Raw genomic sequence first — 13,383 nt, 5'->3', positions numbered from 1 at the left:
GATCGGCTGGGGTGGTAGTTTCTGGTTAAATGAGATCCTTGTGAAGGCTTTAGCTCCTCCAGAATTCCTGGCTCTGTAGCTTTGCCAGAACATGAGACCCATTGCCCAGGCTCCTGGGAAGTGTAGGGGGGACCACATTTACTCTTAACATCTTACCTTTTGCCCCCACCTACTCTCCTCTGTACCCCCAGCCTTCCAGCTCCCTATAAATTCTGCAGTAATAAATGAAGAGACGGTAAAATACCACAGTGCAGAAGACTTGCATGGGTGCAGCGGGACGGGGGAAAACAGGCAGAGCAGATTGGGCCCTGCGGTTGCTCCTTGCCGTCATGTTCTGTGTTTTATGGCTACCAGGGAGAGATGAGGCAAGTAAGGTCCGTAAGGAAAGAGCAAATGCTAGAAGAGTTCAGGAACTCACAGAGAGGGCAACTTTCAAAGCCGTTTATGTGGTTACATTGGCATGTTGGAAATGTCCCTCCCTCGGAAGGGTGAAGAATTGCATGTTTAGGTTGGGGAGAGGATGAAAACATCCAACATAGACTGCATTTTCATCTCTGTGCTTGTTACTTTTCCATGAATAAAAGAACCCAGACAACAAACAAGGTGCAAATGTCCACACATACATCATTCTCTTTGAAAATTGGTGCCGTCTGCGAGTAAAGAGGATCCATGGACTTGGTCTCAATGCCAACCATTTCAAAATGGCTTCCCAAGAGACGAATACTTCCCTTTCTTTCCTGCAAGAAAATAGTGATTAGAATGGCACTGAACGGTTAATTGTTTTGTGTGCTTTTCTTTCAAAATGCCTTGCTAGATTGTAGGAGGAAACCAGAAAACATTTTCTAATTTTTATTAACATTTTCCTGCGGGTCCCACCTGCACTTGTTCACAAGGTTTCCATCCTTGTCAAAGCCACCAGACCAATAAACCTGTTGCGGTTCATAACCTGTACTCTTGCTGCTTTTTCTCCCTTTCACGGCAGGATGCAACGGAAGAAGAGCATAAGCCAGCGGCCCCTGCCGGCAGTGGGAAGGCCCAAACCCCAGCCTAAGCCACCAGGCCCCAAGTGCCGGGCCATGTACCAGTACTTTGGACAAGATGTGGATGAACTCAGCTTCAACATCAATGACGTCATCGACATTTTAATGGAAGGTACGCGGAGGACAACTTTGCCGCCTTCTAGTGAATCCCACACTGGCGAAGGAAGCCACGTTATAAGCACCGCAAAGTGCATTTTAGTGAGCATAATGCAGACAGTGGCAGTGTAAGCTTCCCTCGCACACACGCGCGCGCACTCTCACTCTCACACTGCCTCACAACAGAACAGAACAGGTACCACGTGGGCCAGTGGCAGGAGCCCTCTGTCAGTCCTCTAAACCAGTGGTACCCAACCCTGTCCTGGGGGCCCACCAGCCAGTCGGGTTTTCAGGATACCCACAATGAAAATGCATGAGAGAAAATTTGCATGTTATGGAGGCAGTGCATGCAAATTTTCTCTCATGCATTTTCATTGTGGATATCCTGAAAACCCGACTGGCTGGTGGGCCCCCAGGACGGGGTTGGGGACCACTGCTCTAAACCATCCAGTCCCAGAGGCAATGGGCTCCATATCCATGTGCCCAACCCCTGCGCCCCTTGTACTCTTTCGGAGGTGTAGGGTCCTCACTGCAAGCAACTTTAGGGCTTCAAACAGTATGTATGTATGTATGTATGCATTTATTTATTTATTTATTTGAAGAGTTTTATATACCGTTATTCGGAAAGCCATCATAACGGTTTACAAGGTGAATACATTTTAAGAAAGAGGTTTTGAGATATCATAACATGTTGTAATTACAATAATAATAAACACAACCAAGTAAGTCTCTGCAGATATAAGGTTGATTGTGGAGGGAGGTTAGTTAGGTTGAGAATTAAGGTTATGAGTTCATTTGAGAGTTGGTCTGTGTAGATGACTGTGGATCCATGAAGAATTTACGAAACAGTAAGGTTTTTAGGTCTTTTTTGAAGGTTTTTATATTGTGTTGAGATCTTAGGTCTTCAGGTAGAGTGTTCCAAAGATTAGGGGAGGCGATGGAGAAGGCTCTCTCTCTTGTTGTTGTTAGTATAAGGAATGTATTTGCAAATAGCTGAAAAAATGTGCTAAATCACAAAATTAGTAGCCTGAAGTATAGTATCCATCCATCCAAAAAAAAGATAGAACACAGCCTAGCAATTTCATTCTCGTCTTCACTCACTTTCAACTTCCACACTCACCCGCCGCAGTAACAGTCAGGCTGAGGACTATCCCAGTGAGTGCCCAGGGAGTATCGACTCTAGGTCACGGGATATGAGGTCAGCTGCTGTGTTAGGGGTGATGTCTCTGAAAATTGTGAGGATCACCTTGCTGGTGGCTGAAAGGAATCAGTAAGTTTTTGCTTGGGACATTGACATTGACTTTTTTAAAAGTATTGGGGCAAAGTTAACTATTTGGGAATATTATTTAGTGTGTTTGTGTGTTTGTGCCTTTAATAGTCAGGTAGTGAATAAACAAGTTAGACTGTTTGTATTTAGTTAGTCAATAAGGTAGCAGTAGGTAGTGTGTTTATTTTTTAAAAGTCTGCCTGACTATTAAAGTGTCCTCCAGACTTTTAGAGAGCTAAGTGTTTTATTTAATAATAACTGAGTGCATTGTATTGAAAAACAAAAACAAAAAAAAAAAACACAAAAAAAAAAAAAAAACCAACCACAAAAAAGTAGCCAGAAGCTAGAAATAAGCTAGGAGCAGTATATACCAAAGTAAAAAAGTTGAATAGTTCAGCTCAGTTACTCACCTTGGAAAGGTGTTGAGGTAGTGTGATTAGGTTTGAATAGGGAACAACATTTGTTAATCAAGGGAGCTGTGAGTCACTCAGGCTGACTAACTAAAGTTAGACTGTTTGTAATTCCCAACCCTCCCACCCCTTGCCCACCCACCCCTAGCTCATCCCTTAATTTATAGGCAGGTGCCACTTGCACAAAAAAAAAACAAAAAAAACCCCATCAACAAAAACTTTATTGAGAATTTGATCAGACCCCAGTAGGCCACTACCAGACATATAGTGAATTCACTAATACATTTAAAGGAACTTAGACACATTCCTACTCCCATAGCAACCTAAAACTTAACTAGGAACGGATCAAAATTGAGATGAAGGCAGCAGTCCAGCAGCAAGAGGGGGGCTTCCCAGTCTTTTGCATCGAGTGTCACATGTATGATTTTTTACCCACCGGTGAGAAGTTGTACATGTGCATGCGATGCAAAGAGCTCCTGGCTCTCAGAGAACGAGTCCGATCTCTGGAGGCTAGAGTGGCAGACCTGGAGGAGCTGAGGGAGACAGAGAGGTATATAGATGAGACCTTCAGGGACATAGTAGTCCAGTCCCAACTTCAGACTGGCAGCCCTGGTGCTGCCTTGGAGGAAGAAGGTCTCATAATGGGAGAGCACCAACCAGGTGTAGCAGGAAAGGATCCTGTAGCAAGGACCTGCTCTCTAGGTGATGCATTGTCCTTTCGCACTGAGGATATCTCCCCAAGGCCTACTGCCCAGGAGGGAAGGGTTAGGTCGGCCATCATAGTTGGTGATTCGATTATTAGGAATGTAGATAGCTGGGTGGCGGGTGGGCGTGAGGATCGCCTGGTAACATGCCTAACTGGTGCGAAGGTGGCGGACCTCACGTGTCACCTAGATAGGATTTTAGACAGTGCTGGGGAGGAGCCGGCTGTCGTGGTACATGTGGGCACCAACGACATAGGAAAATGTGGGAGGGAGGTTCTGGAAGCCAAATTTAGGCTCTTAGGTAGAAAGATTAAATCCAGAACCTCCAGGGCAGCATTCTCTGAAATGCTCCCTGTTCCATGCGCAGGTCCCCAGAGGCAGGCAGAGCTCCGGAGTCTCAATGCGTGGATGAGACGATGGTGCAAGGAAGAGGGATTCAGTTTTGTTAGGAACTGGGGAACCTTTTGGGGAAGGGGGAGTCTCTTCCGAAGGGATGGGCTCCACCTTAACCAGGGTGGAACCAGACTGCTGGCGCTAACCTTTAAAAAGGAGATAGAGCGGCTTTTAAACTAGAACAAAGGGGAAAGCCGACAGTCGCTCAGCAGCGCATGGTTCGGAGAGATGTATCTTTAAAGGATACTAATGATGCATTAGAATTAGGGCATCCCAACAGTGAGGTTCCAATAATTAGAAAAGTAGTCCAAGTGCCTGTAACTAAAAACTCACCTGAGCTAAAAAATTCTAACTTATCCCTATCAATTAAAAAGCAGAATAAAAATACAAACAAAAAACAAACTTTGAAATGTTTGTATGCTAATGCCAGAAGTCTAAGAAGTAAGATGGGAGAATTAGAATGTATAGCAGTAAATGATGACATAGACTTAATTGGCATCTCAGAGACATGGTGGAAAGAGGATAACCAATGGGACAGTGCTATACCGGGGTACAAATTATATCGCAATGACAGAGAGGAGCAGTCGGGAGGAGGTGTGGCGCTTTATGTCCGGGATGGCATAGAGTCCAACAGGATAAACATCCTGCATGAGACTAAATACAAAATTGAATCTTTATGGGTAGAAATCCCTTGTGTATCAGGGAAGACTACAGTGATAGGGGTATACTACCGTCCACCTGATCAAGATGGTGAGATGGACAGTGAAATGCTAAGAGAAATTAGGGAAGCTAACCAAATTGGTAGTGCAGTAATAATGGGAGACTTCAATTACCCCAATATAGACTGGGTAAATGTATCATCGGGTCACGCTAGAGAGATAACGTTCCTAGATGGAATAAATGATAGCTTTATGGAGCAATTGGTTCAGGAACCGACGAGAGAGGGAGCAATTTTAGATCTAATTCTCAGTGGAGCACAGGACTTGGTGAGAGAGGTAACGGTGGTGGGGCCGCTTGGCAATAGTGATCATAATATGATCAAATTTGATTTAATGACTGGAAAAGGAACAGTGTGCAAATCCAAGGCTCCCGTGCTAAACTTTCAAAAGGGAAACTTTGATAAAATGAGAAAAATTGTTAGAAAAAAACTGAAAGGAGCAGCTACAAAAGTAAAAAATGTCCAAGAGGCGTGGTCATTGTTAAAAAATACCATTCTAGAAGCATAGTCCAGATGTATTCCACACATTAAGAAAGGTGGAAAGAAGGCAAAACGATTACCGGCATGGTTAAAAGGGGAGGTGAAAGAAGCTATTTTAGCCAAAAGATCTTCATTCAAAAATTGGAAGAAGGATCCAACAGAAGAAAATAGGATAAAGCATAAACATTGGCAAGTTAAATGTAAGACATTGATAAGACAGGCTAAGAGAGAATTTGAAAAGAAGTTGGCTGTAGAGGCAAAAACTCACAGTAAAAACTTTTTTAAATATATCCGAAGCAGAAAGCCTGTGAGGGAGTCAGTTGGACCGTTAGATGATCGAGGGGTTAAAGGGGCACTTAGAGAAGATAAGGCCATCGCGGAAAGATTAAATGATTTCTTTGCTTCGGTGTTTACTGAAGAGGATGTTGGGGAGGTACCCGTAATGGAGAAGGTTTTCATGGGTAATGATTCAGATGGACTGAATCAAATCACGGTGAACCTAGAAGATGTGCTAGGCCTGATTGACAAACTGAAGAGTAGTAAATCACCTGGACCGGATGGTATACACCCCAGAGTTCTGAAGGAACTAAAAAATGAATTTCAGACCTATTAGTAAAAATTTGTAACTTATCATTAAAATCATCCATTGTACCTGAAGACTGGAGGATAGCAAATGTAACCCCAATATTTAAAAAGGGCTCCAGGGGCGATCCGGGAAACTACAGACCGGTTAGCCTGACTTCAGTGCCAGGAAAAATAGTGGAAAGTGTTCTAAACATCAAAATCACAGAACATATAGAAAGACATGGTTTAATGGAACAAAGTCAGCATGGCTTTACCCAGGGCAAGTCTTGCCTCACAAATCTGCTTCACTTTTTTGAAGGAGTTAATAACATGTGGATAAAGGTGAACCGGTAGATATAGTATACTTGGATTTTCAGAAGGCGTTTGACAAAGTTCCTCATGAGAGGCTTCTAGGAAAAGTAAAAAGTCATGGGATAGGTGGCGATGTCCTTTCGTGGATTGCAAACTGGCTAAAAGACAGGAAACAGAGAGTAGGATTAAATGGGCAATTTTCTCAGTGGAAGGGAGTGGACAGTGGAGTGCCTCAGGGATCTGTATTGGGACCCTTACTGTTCAATATATTTATAAATGATCTGGAAAGAAATACGACGAGTGAGATAATCAAATTTGCAGATGACACAAAATTGTTCAGAGTAGTTAAATCACAAGCAGATTGTGATAAATTGCAGGAAGACCTTGTGAGACTGGAAAATTGGGCATCCAAATGGCAGATGAAATTTAATGTGGATAAGTGCAAGGTGATGCATATAGGGAAAAATAACCCATGCTATAATTACACGATGTTGGGTTCCATATTAGGTGCTACAACCCAAGAAAGAGATCTAGGTGTCATAGTGGATAACAGATTGAAATCGTCGGTTCAGTGTGCTGCGGCAGTCAAAAAAGCAAACAGAATGTTGGGAATTATTAGAAAAGGAATGATGAATAAAACGGAAAATGTCATAATGCCTCTGTATCACTCCATGGTGAGACCGCACCTTGAATACTGTGTACAATTCTGGTCGCCGCATCTCAAAAAAGATATAATTGCGATGGAGAAGGTACAGAGAAGGGCTACCAAAATGATAAGGGGAATGGAACAACTCCCCTATGAGGAAAGACTAAAGAGGTTAGGACTTTTCAGCTTGGAGAAGAGACGACTGAGGGGGGATATGATAGAGGTGTTTAAAATCATGAGAGGTCTAGAACGGGTAGATGTGAATCGGTTATTTACTCTTTCGGATAATAGAAAGACTAGGGGGCACTCCATGAAGTTAGTATGGGGCACATTTAAAACTAATCGGAGAAAGTTCTTTTTTACTCAACGCACAATTAAACTCTGGAATTTGTTGCCAGAGAATGTGGTTCGTGCAGTAAGTATAGCTGTGTTTAAAAAAGGATTGGATAAGTTCTTGGAGGAGAAGTCCATTACCTGCTATTAAGTTCACTTAGAGAATAGCCACTGCCATTAGCAATGGTTACATGGAATAGACTTAGTTTTTGGGTACTTGCCAGGTTCTTATGGCCTGGATTGGCCACTGTTGGAAACAGGATGCTGGGCTTGATGGACCCTTGGTCTGACCCACCATGGCAATTTCTTATGTTCTTGTATACAAAACATACTGAGTTTGAAGTGACTGAAGTTTATTACACAGTAATGATATTTAAATAATTTTATTTAAGATTACTTGGCATTTTCTTATGTTCTTATGTTCTTATACAAACAGTCTTACCGGGCAAAAAAAAATACCAGGATTTATGGGGGGTAGGGGAGGGAGTATAAAATCTACACCCCCTTAATACACTTGGGCAGTAATACGTAAATATGTGTTGTTGAAATAGGTTAGAAAGGAAATGTTTTTCTAGAGGGAGTTGTATACATTTCTGGTAAAAATGGACTTTGGATGTTTTATAAAGCAATTTGAGTCACAAGCTCCTTTTTTTTAGCCACCATGGACGATCCGTGTCTAATCAGTAACTGAGATGAAGCAATTCCACAAGGGCCATTAAACAGCACACGTGCGTTAGCTTGAAGGTTAACTCCTCTACCACCCCGAGCTGCTCCATAAGCATCTGCCTTCCCCGGGGGAGCTGCCAGCTGCTTAAAATTTACTTCTGAATGCCCCCGGCAGCTCTGGTTTTATTTTTGTCAGTAGTCTTGTGGGCACTCATTTGAGTTCTTCTCTCTGAGAATATCACATTTTGAAGGGTAAAGCACCATACTTTATCACTGGGTTTTATATAAGTATTTAATCAATGTCACCTCTTCTGATTAAGGTGCTAGGTGGTGCACAACATACACAACATACAAAACAATTACATTATCCAATATGAAATCTATCTATATCTATCAATACACACACATATATAATACAAGGGGAAACAAAATCCATGAAATTTCAGTAAAGATTTTGCAACAGCTAGTAAAAGTGATGTAATCACAGATCATCTCATCGGGGCTAAGGAAGTACTGTTAATGTTAATATTAATTTACACTGATAGTCTGCATTCCTTGAAGCAAAGTTCAGCCCAAAGCAGTTAACAATAATCAAATGCTTTCTCGACAGCATCACAGCAGTTGTCCTGTTTCTAGATTGTCAGTGATTTTATGTTAATTCGGGTCATTTTATTATAAATTATGCACTTCTCCCAGGACAAGCAGAATGTTTACTCCTCACATGTGGGTGACATCATCAGACGGCGCCCGGCACGGAAGCACTGAGCATGCCCAGCCTGCTGCTATCCAGGCATCCACGCAGGGTCCCCCTTCAGTCGCCTTTTTTCCACGGTGCATTTGCCTCGCAGGTTTTTGGAGCTCTTCAGCTTTCTAAAAACGAAAGAGATCGTTCTTTTTTCGCTGATACTTTCCCGCTCCGGGGTCCCCTTCACAAGTCGGTTCCTCCGGCATTCGGAAAGTAAAGTTTTTGAGTTGTTGCGGTCGGTTCCTGAGCATCTGCCCCCCCCCCCCCTCCCACCCCCGGTGGCAGCGACCAACAGCGCATCGTCTTTTTTCGATGGCAACTGGCTTCCAGAAGTGGAATTTGATCCCCACTGATTCTGGTGTTGGGTACTGAGCCTCTGCGGACCCCCATGGAGGTCCCAGTTATGCCCCATCTGCCTTCTCCTCATCGGCGTTCACTACGCCTGAATTTCAGGAGGAGTTGGACCGCATGGTCCAGCAGGCAGTGCTCTGTGCCCTTCGGGGTCTCGAGCAACCACCGGCACTGGTCCCCATGCCGGAGCCAGCACCCTCGATGTTGGCACCCCTCCTGGAGCGGCTGGATGTGCTGCTTGGTGCCTTGCCAATGCAGCCGGTGCCCGGAGATCCTTTGGTCCCCCGTCCGCCACCGGGATCCTCGGAAGAAGAAGATGCGGCTCCGCACCTGCCAGGGCAGCGCCATCAGTACCCTGAGCCTGGTCTCGGGCCTTCGGGTGCCCCAGATCCTCCATGTCCACTGATGCCCTCAATAGCCCTGGTGCCCTTGATGCCCGCATGGCTGGTACCAAGGCTTTTGACAGTCCATCGGTGCTGGTGTCTCGAGACCCGGGTTTTGGCCTCCCTCCTTCACCCAGGGGGTCATGGGTGAGGAGGAGGCTCCTTACAACCCATGGGGCGATGATTCCTTCACGTTTTCCTCGGAGGCCTCAGATGATCTCCCATTGGAGCCTTCGCCTCCGAACGAGAGGTGCCACTCGCCACCAGAGGACTTGTCCTTCTCCAGTTTCGTTCGGGCAATGGCGGAGGCTGTGTCTTTTCAGCTGCTTACTGAAGAGGACGCCTGCCATAAAATGTTAGAAGTCCTCCAATGTGTTGATGTCCCGAAGGAGGTGGTGGCTTGTCTCAGTGCATGAGGTCCTCCTTGAGCTCCTCTACCGGTTATGGGAGCACCCAGGTCAGCTCCGGTCAGCCGGAAGATGGACGCCATTTATTTAGTACAGCAGGCCCTGGGATTCCAGAAGAGCCAGCTCCCACACCAGTCCATGGTAGTGGAGTTGGCTCTGAAGAAGGCCAAATGGTCCCGTACTCACTCTTCTACCCCACCAGGGAAGGACCAAAGGGCCCTGGATACCCTAGGCCACAAAGTCTTCCAGGGGACGATGCTCATCACCCAAATAGCGACATATCAATTGTACATGAATCAGTACAACCTTAACTTCTGGAAGCAAATCCAAGAGCTTGCTGAAGGTCTCCTGCAGCATTTCCAAGAGGGCTTGTAATCCATAGTACAGAAGGGGTTTGAGGCTGGCAAGCACAAAGTGCAAGTGGCCTACGACGTCTTTGAGATTGCAGCAAGGGTATGGATGGGTGGTATCAGTGCCTGGTGCTTGGCCTGGCTTAAGGCCTCCAACCTATGCCCTGAAGTCCAGGAGAAGCTGGCCAACCTCCCGTGCATGGGTGAAAACCTGTTCTGAGACAAGGTCCGGGACACAGTGGCCCAACTAAAGGACCACCATGAAACCCTGCAACAACTGTCAGCCAGCACCTTGGACTCGTCCTTAGCGGCCTGTCAGGCGCCGCATCGAGACCCCAGGAAACCTTTCTATAGGCAGCGAAGATACTATTCTCCTGCCTCTCAAGCTTGGATGTCTTGAGCTGCCCCCAGAGGCCATCCATGCCAGCAGCGGGTGCCTCAGGCCCAGCCCTTGCCGCAACCCGGCCCGGTGGCAGGGTTTTGACTGGCGCAGAGAGAGCAGCAGCATAATTCCAGTGCCCAAAGGTCCTGACCCACTGGTTGGGGGCCGGCTATGCCTATTTGCAAACTGCTGGACCCCCATCACAACCGACCGCTAGGTTTTAACCATCGTGAAATGGGGTGATACCGCCTGAATCTTCTCCGCATTCCACCAGACCTCCCTTCCTCTCTGGGGTGGGGCCTCTTGGAGCATACGTTGACCATCAAGTTGGAAATCTCGGCCCTGTTATGGTCCAAGGCCATCAAACCGGTTCCCTGCACCCAGCAGAACCTGGGGTTCTACTCCAGGTATTTTCTCATTCCAAAGAGAACAGGCAGCCTCCATCCCATCCTCGACCTCTGAGCCTTAAACAAGTTCCTGAGGCAAGAACGGTTCAAGATGGTTTCATTAGGCACCTTGATTCCCCTTCTTCATCAGGAGACTGGCTCTGCTCTCTCAATTTAAAAGAGGCCTACGCACATCGCCATATTTCCGCCTCATCGGAAATTCCTGCACTTCGTGGTAGGACAGAGGCACTTTCAATACAGGGTTCTACCGATCGGCCTCACCTCCGCACCAATGATCTTCACCAGGTGCTTGGCGGTGGAGGGAGCACATCTGCGTCGCAAGAGAGTGTATGGTTTCCCATATTTGGATGACTGGCTCATCAGGAGTGCCACGAGAGAAGGAGCCCTCTGGGCCTTTCACTCGACAGTGGGAGTGCTCCAGTCACTGGGATTTCTTATCAATTGTCCCAAATCTCAGCTGATGACCTTCCAGCGGCTCAGCTTCATTGGAACGTTCCTGGACCCCACGGTGGCCAGGGCATTCCTCCCCAGCGATCGTGTGGCAACCCTGTTGAGGCTGGCTCTGTCCTTTCACCACCATCGGGTGGCCTCTGGTGCCTAGTTTTGCAGTTGCTGGGCCACATGGCGACATCATTGCACATCACCCTGAATGCTTGCCTAGCCATGAGGATGACGCAGTGGACCTTGCATTCCCAGTGGCACCAGGCCTCTCAGGAATTCTCTGTGCTGGTCCAGGTAACTGAGCCACTCCAGGACTCCCTCACCTGGTGGGAACAGGAAGCCAACCTGAGCAAGGGCCTTCCGTTTCAGCCCCCTCCTGCTCAGGTGATCCTTATCACCGATGCCACCAACATCGGCTGGGGTGCACATGTAGACAGCCTCTGCTCGCAGGATGTGTGGTCAAAGCCTGAGGCGAGATTCCAGATAAATTTCCTGGAACTCCGGGTGATGCGGTATGTCCTATATGCTTTCCAAGATCACCTGTCCCACAAGGTTGTCCTGATACACATGGACAACCATGTAGCCATGTGGTACATGAACAAGCAGGGGGCATGGGCTCCTATCTGCTTTGTCAGGAAGCTGCACAAATCTGGGCCTGGGCCCTGTCCTGGGCCATGTTCCTGTGAGCAGTATACCTGGCAGGGACAGAGAATGTGGTGGCAGATTGCCTAAGTCGTACGTTCCACCCCCACATGGCTCCTCAACTCCTCTGTGGCAGACAAGATCTTCTGCAGGTGGGGTCTACCGGAGGTGGATCTCTTCGCATCCCCTCAGAACCACAAAGTGAGTTGCTTCTACTCCCAGTACAGGGAAGACAGAGAACCAGCCGTGGATGCCTTCACCCAATTGTGGAGCGTGGGTCTCCTGTATGCATATCCTCTGATTCCACTGATAGGCAAGACCCTCGTGAAGCTCTAGCAGAACAGGGGCTCCATGATCATGATAGCCTCACATTGGCCGAGATAGGTCTGGTTCCCGATCCTGCGCAACCTGTCGGTCCAGGAGCCCATATTTCTGGCCACCTCCCCTGACCTCATCATACAGGATCAGGGCAGGCTGTGCCACCTGAACCTCTGGTCATTGGCCCTCATGGCCTGGATGTTGAAAGGCTAGTTTTGCAGTCCCTCAAGCTTTCAGACAATATCTCGCAGGTCCTGGTAGCTTCTCGTAAGCCTTCCACACAGAAGTCCTACCAGTTGATGTGGAGGAAGTTCTCGGTCTGGTGTGCGGAAAAGGGTCTTGATCTTTTCATCTGTCCCACACCACTGCTCCTGGACTATCTCTGGTGTCTCTCAGAGCCGGAGTTGCAGACTACTTTGATCCGAGTCCATCTGAGTGCCAACAGTGCCTACCACCGAGGGGTGAGTGACACTCCGATCTCGGTGCAGCTGTTAGTGGGGCACTTCATGAGATGCTTGCTACAATTGAAGCCTCCACTACGTCCTCCCGTTGTGGCCTGGGACCTCAATGTGATGCTAGCATGGTTTGTGCACACTCCGTTTGAGTCTATGCGCTCCTGCAAGTTTAAACACCTCACCTGGAAGGTTGTCTTCCTGGTGGCAGTCACTTCCACCCACAGGGTAAGTGAGCTTCAGGCCTTGGTAGCCTATCCACCTTATACGAGGTTCTTCCATGACAGGGTAGTGTTACGCACTCACCCTAAGGTTTTGCCTAAGGCGGTGACTGACTTCCATCTGAATCAGTCTATTGAACTGCCCATCTTCTTTCTGAGACCTCACTCCCACCAGGGTGAGCGGGCTCTGCACACCTTAGACTGCAAGCGTTCTCTCGCCTTTTATCTGGAGCGCAGTGCAGCCCAGAGAGAGTCCACCCAACTCTTCATCTCCTTCGACAAAAGTAGACTCTGGATTGCGGTGGGCAAGCAGACCCTGTCCAATTGGTTGGAGGACTGTATCGCTTTCTGGTAGGAGCAAGCGGGCCTTCCGCTCGGAGGCCGAGAAACAGCACACTCAGAGAGAGCCATGGCAGCATTTGTGACCCACTTCCGTGCTGTCCCTATTGCTGAAATCTGTAAGGCCGTGACATGCAGTTCCTTCCACACGTTCACAGCCCACTACTGTCTGGACAAAGATGGTCGTCAAGATAGCGCCTTCAGCTAGTCTGTCTTTCGTAACTTGTTCCAAGTCTGTGAACCCAACTCTCCCTGCCTAGGGCCCAATGTGTTGTTCAGGCTGCCTCCCGTTGTTGCCAAAAGCACCCCTGTTGTT

The 13,383-nt window shown here is 47.3% G+C and overlaps 1 protein-coding gene and 2 long non-coding RNA genes across 3 annotated transcripts in view; 1 reads left to right on the top strand and 2 right to left on the bottom strand.

The window, feature by feature from the left end:
- Positions 1 to 13,383, top strand: part of MYO1F (myosin IF) — a 185,156-nt gene that overhangs the window by 162,417 nt on the left and 9,356 nt on the right. Inside the window, 1 exon segment of the mRNA XM_029610930.1 lies at positions 983 to 1,152. Within this exon segment, the coding sequence (XP_029466790.1) occupies positions 983 to 1,152 (170 nt within the window).
- Positions 428 to 13,383, bottom strand: part of LOC115096395 — a 29,156-nt gene continuing 16,200 nt past the window's right edge. Inside the window, exon 2 of the long non-coding RNA XR_003858059.1 lies at positions 428 to 737. This is a non-coding gene — a long non-coding RNA (uncharacterized LOC115096395). The remainder of the gene's footprint in view (positions 738 to 13,383) is intronic.
- Positions 1,967 to 2,366, bottom strand: LOC115096396. Its single transcript, XR_003858060.1, has 2 exons — positions 2,238 to 2,366; positions 1,967 to 2,142 (listed from the first exon to the last, which is right to left on the bottom strand). It is a non-coding gene; the product is annotated as an uncharacterized LOC115096396 (long non-coding RNA).

The sequence above is a fragment of the Rhinatrema bivittatum genome, chromosome 8 (genome assembly GCF_901001135.1).
Source record: "Rhinatrema bivittatum chromosome 8, aRhiBiv1.1, whole genome shotgun sequence".
In the NCBI taxonomy this organism is placed as follows: domain Eukaryota; kingdom Metazoa; phylum Chordata; class Amphibia; order Gymnophiona; family Rhinatrematidae; genus Rhinatrema; species Rhinatrema bivittatum.
Note: the sequence above shows the minus strand (reverse complement) of the source record. Positions and strands in the feature narration are given on the sequence as shown.